At 36.8% G+C, this 5,454-nt stretch overlaps 1 protein-coding gene across 1 annotated transcript; it reads right to left on the reverse strand.

Moving 5' to 3' along the window:
* Positions 1–306: 306 nt before the first annotated feature.
* On the reverse strand, positions 307–3,888 carry p2ry12 (purinergic receptor P2Y12). Its single transcript, XM_042486752.1, has 3 exons — positions 3,761–3,888; positions 3,076–3,330; positions 307–2,005 (listed from the first exon to the last, which is right to left on the reverse strand). The coding sequence occupies exons 2-3, from the start codon at positions 3,319–3,321 to the stop codon at positions 1,160–1,162; spliced, it is 1,092 nt and encodes a 363-aa protein (XP_042342686.1). The 5' UTR covers positions 3,322–3,330; positions 3,761–3,888; the 3' UTR covers positions 307–1,159.
* Positions 3,889–5,454: the final 1,566 nt, after the last annotated feature.

Here is a 5,454-nt window from a genome sequence, read left to right on the forward strand (position 1 = left end):
GACTTATAAAACAATGGTGTTTTAAGAATTTTGTGATGATCAACATGTCAATCATCACAAATGACAGAAAACACCTGTCTGTCACCTGTACTTCTCTAATGTTTAGTAAAAAATAAAAGAATTTGGATTTTATCCAATTCACATCCAGTCCAAATCACCACCAAACTTTGGCAATGTATATGTTTCTGCAAACCACAAATATGTTTCATTTGCACATATCATGCTCATCATATCGAGTTTTAAAGTGACATAGTCTATGAGCTGACTTTGTTAAAAAGTGAAGGGACCAACAAACAACCAATGTGGTTATGGATTAGTAACCCGCTGCTGTTATTCCACGGGAGATAATATCACGATTGTTTTTTATTTTTTGTTCCTTACCATAACCAAGAGATTTTTGTGCCTAAACCTAACTATACATTAGACACACTTTTTAAACGTTAAGTTTCAACCAATTTGCAGTTACCAGTTAGTTTTCAGACACATACAATACCAACATTTTTTCTGGCAAAGCACCAGGACATCATCACAGAAAGTGCACATTCAGATATCACATTACAAAAGTCTTTATCATGTCAGGAGTTTTATGCACAGACAAAGGAGTCTCTCAGAGCGGCGCTCCGGTCTATCAGCTGAATTTGTCATCACCTCCTGGAGAGGATAGTGCATGAAGTGGCACCTTGGGGAGTTCAAGCAGCAGACCACCACTGAAAAACTGGTTGTGCTTTAATAACCAATTGCATTTTTTTCCAGTTGCTTTTTCACTCTCAAACGTAAGTGTTTTTTAGCCACCTGTTTCTGTTTTTCCAACAGGGCACAAAAAGTGGTTGTTTTTTTTCCTGTGACATTGCAGTGTTTTCTGCTGCGATAGTGCCACCAAAACCAGATACTGTAAGCCAAAACATGATCTTTTCCTAACCATAACCGTAACCAAAATGTTTTTGTGCCTAAACCTAAACCACGTTAACCACAGCATTGATAAAATGTAAAAAAACATAAAATTTCAACATATCCATTACATGATAACATACAAATATTACATTGGGCTGTAGTAACATATATTACCAACTTTTTTACCTGACGATTGGGTTAGGAAATCATTACAGAACGTGCACATTCAGATACTACGTTACAAAAGATTTTTTCATGTCGGGTGGTTTTATGCACAGACAGAGGAGTCTCTCGGAGTGGTGCTGCCTGAATCCGTCTCTGACGCTCTCCCTGTGAGTCTGCTGCAGGTACCAGCAGGCAGCTGCAGGGTCTTGAACAGAGTGGTCCTGAAGGACTTACAGAGGAAGAAGTAGATGAGAGGGTCCAGAACAGAGTTTAAGGACGAGAGGAAGAGTGTGCTTTCCTTCAGCTGAAAGAAGAAGAGCTTGAGTTTACAGTCAAAGAGAACCCCTCGGGTTTGGCTCATGGTGTACGGCACACGGGCAAAGTGAAACGGCACAAAGCACACAAAGAACACTGCCAGGACCAGGAACACATTTGCATTCATTTTTCTTTTGGCTTGGTGGGGTTTCCGAGTTGATGCTCCATCTGGTGCGCGACATATAGTCCCTCCAGCGCTGTGGGCCTTCGTGCGTGAGTAGGATCTATACAGCTCTTTGGTGATCAGAGTGTAGCATACGATCACAGTCACCAGGTTCCCCCAGAAAATAACTTGACAGACATGATTTACCACCTCATGCCAGAAGAGCCCAGCATTTGTCTTCAGGTCACTACACTTGAAATGTGGAGTTGTTGGAGTTTTACTTGTCAGAATCACATTGGGCAGACAGAGAAGCAGCAGAAAGGTCCAGATAGCTCCTGAGAGGAGTTTGCGACGGGTCAACCGGGCTGCGTTAGTTCCCCTAAAGGGCTTGAGAGTCTTTCTGCAGCGGTCGATGCTGATGAGGCCGAAGAAGAGGATGCTGATGTACATGGTGAGGTAGAAGAGCACGGAGGAGACGCGACACACAAATATACGCAGCCCAGTGGAAGCCATGTTAGAGTCTGCTAACACCTGCAGAAACACAGTAGTGAAATGTAAATGAACATTAAGAACATTAAGTGCTCAAATTTAAGACATATAGTGGTGCTTTCTTAGTTGTATTTTAGGATTTTATTATTGATCATTCCTGTATTAATGCTTAATAGATTGTTTACAAGCCAATAAAAAACTCACAACAATTATAACTGCAGATGGCTTTTTAAGTTTTGCTAATGGAATATTAGAAATTGAGAAACTCAACACTTAAATAATGAATATTAACAAGTGTAACTTCAAAATGTATTTTCATACTAGCTTACTACTGCTAAAAAACAAAACAAAACAAAAAAACAAAACAACATGAAAAATTTCAAACAAAACAAAATAGCACATAATAATGTGAAAGATTTTAAAGTTTTAATGTTTGAACAAAACATTTTCATGTTATAGCAAGAAATGTATATTTTATGATGATGGACTATTTATCCTGTTATAAGATAAAATGCTTCATGTAAAGACACAATAATTTATTATTTCATGTTATCACAACAGAAGTGATCATGCTAGAATGGGAAATGTTTTATGGCATAAGAATAAATTATTAATGAAATGTTTGACATTATAACAAGATAAATACATTGTAATGACAATATATGTTTCTTGTTATCACAAGATAACTTTCTATGTAGTATTAATATATTAATAACTTGAAATGTGAGAAAAAAACTCTTGTTCTGACAATAAATATTTCACATTTCTACATGATGCTTATCTTTTTTTTTCTGGTATGGTAACAATGTGTCATTGTACACATAGTTCAGTACCCTTTATTAAAGAGTTGTCAATATTTATAACTGCAGACGTCTTATTGCAGATGTCTTATTAGAAAGCGAGAAACTCATGACCATTTATTAATAAATATGATTCTAAATTTCTCACCAGCAAAAGAGATTTTTTACAACCCAGCAACCAAGTTTCTCTTTTGAATACCCTATACCAAATCTATTAGAAATGGTTTGATGACCATCAATAAAGCCATTAGTTTTAACATATAAGGCATTTAAAGTGTGATTCATAAGATAATGGTGTCAGTTAAACCAAACCTTGAAAGGGAATGTGAAGGTCATGACGACATCTGCAACCACAATATTCTTCAGGTATATAATGAAGTAAGACTTGGAAGGTATGCGGAAAAACACCCAGACAGCCACGCCGTTGAGCAAAAGCCCCACCAAGAAGAGAAAGGAATAGAGGATGGGAAAAAACACTGTCTTCAAGACGTTGTCACGGGAACAAGTGCTGTTGCTGTGGTTGCCAGAGAACAGGGGGAAAGTTGTAGTTCTCTCCATGAGTGTTGTCTAAAAAGTGCAACAGAAAAGTTGTTCTCAAACAAAAATAACAACAACACAACTTGAAATTTGTCTAAAAATCTTCTAGAATTACTTTTAAAATGAAAAAATTGAGTCATTCATTTGACCACAAATACAAAGGGTGGACAAATAATATAAAAGCAGTACAGTACAGACAATTTAATGCAACCTTGCAATTCTGCAGATATGTTGTGCATATGTTCAATTTGTGTTGAGGCATGTTGAGGCATATATAAAAAACCCAACAACAACAATGACAAAAAACAGCAGTTTGATTACATCTGCAGTATACAGTTTTCATGCCTCTATGTGATCTTAACTTCAAGATCAATGTACATTTAACATTTGAACAATATGTAATTATTTAGCACATCTATTGATTTAATATAAAAAATAAGATTACAGGTTTGTCACTGACCTGTTAATTGTGCAGATATGTGTCAGTGAAGTCCCATCAAACTCCCACTGCAGTTCTTAAGAGTTTTTTGGTCCCTGGCTCTTCTCTGTACAAGTGCAATCTGTCACCGACCATCTGTCTGGTCCAAAAAATTTCAGTTCTTAAAACAAGTGTGTGTGTGTGTTTGTGGAAGTTGGTGGGTCATAAGTCACAGGAAGACTTTCTCTCTTTCTTCTCCTTTCTCTTTCCTGTCAAAGGAAAGGCTGTGGACTTAATTCCTACATCTGTTTTAACAAACATTAAGACTTGAGTTCGGTTGTATGTATTTACTGGCCCCAGAGGTCAATTGACAGAAAAAAACCCCCCACAGTTGAAGACATAAAACAACAGTAGTTGATGATTTAAAAGCCACATTATCTTTTGAGCTCTTGTGGACACATATATTACACATGTATTATTATTATCATTATTATCATTATTATAGTAAACTCTAATAATAACAAGTTATTCTGATGAAAGTGTCAGGATGCTCTAAATATGTGATCCATCATTGTTCTTTTAAAATGTGATACAAGCTAATGTGTTTCCTCTTATTTACTTCCTTTACTGTGTTATCTTCACCACTTCTGCATTATTTCAAACAGTTTTTATGTATGCTTCTTTAATGTATTTTCTGTACTTAAAAGCACTCTACGCAAGTTTAAATAAATGTGCTACATTCATGAAATCATTTTGCAGCCTCTAAATATTTTTTACACGCCAGTCTATCATCTGATCCATTTAAACTTGCTCAGTTGTAATGTGATGTGCTGATTCTAAAGGAACACTACCAAAAGTCAAGGTTATTTAAAAAGGATTTGTCACAGCAGGAGTCATTGAAAAACATCCTTCTTTTTATTTTCTCCGCCAACTCCTTCATCTGCAGGGTGGGTGAACTGCCAACATCCCAGCATGCACCAGGAAAAAAGTAAAACAAACACTCTGGACAACCTCAGGTGACCACAAGAGGTAAAGCATGGACAAGACTCTTGATAGAATACTATGCAAAATATTTAAAAACATACAGCTTGGAAGCACGTGGCTATAAAACCCTCTGTTTCAAATATGAAACAGTTTTTGGCAGATGATTCTTTGATATATAATGCTCCCATTGCACACAATCCTGTTCAGACTGTGAATTCAACTGCCTTCCCAGGTCATGTTATTTTTAACATTTCTGCTGAGGGGTACATGCTCTGCATTGTGAAACAGACATTTGTTCCCATTTGAGTGGTTTCCTCCTTGTGACAGCATGAGCATGAAGAAACTTCCCCAAAATGCTGTCTGTTTTAATGTATAGCAGACACGGTCCTGTCCAAAAATCTTCAAGAAAAATATAACACAAACATAAAACAAAATAAAACTGATTTCAGGCAGTTATTTTTTGATTGTCTGAAGTTAGGACATCTTCAACTTACTGAGTAATTTTGTTTGTAAGGACACACAGTAGCCTATTGCGATACCTAACAAAAAGTATTTGGATCTGGGAAGTCACTTTTGCTGCAGATTAGAAAATAACTTGACAGACACGATTTACCACCTCATGCCAGGAGAGCCCAGCATTTGTCTTCAGGTCACTGCACTTGAAATATGGAGATGTTGGAGTTTTGCTTGTCAGAATCACGTTGGGCAGACAGAGAAACACCAGAAAGGTCCAGATAGCTAGGATCTGGGAA

Source organism: Plectropomus leopardus, chromosome 5 (assembly GCF_008729295.1).
Source record: "Plectropomus leopardus isolate mb chromosome 5, YSFRI_Pleo_2.0, whole genome shotgun sequence".
NCBI lineage: Eukaryota > Metazoa > Chordata > Actinopteri > Perciformes > Serranidae > Plectropomus > Plectropomus leopardus.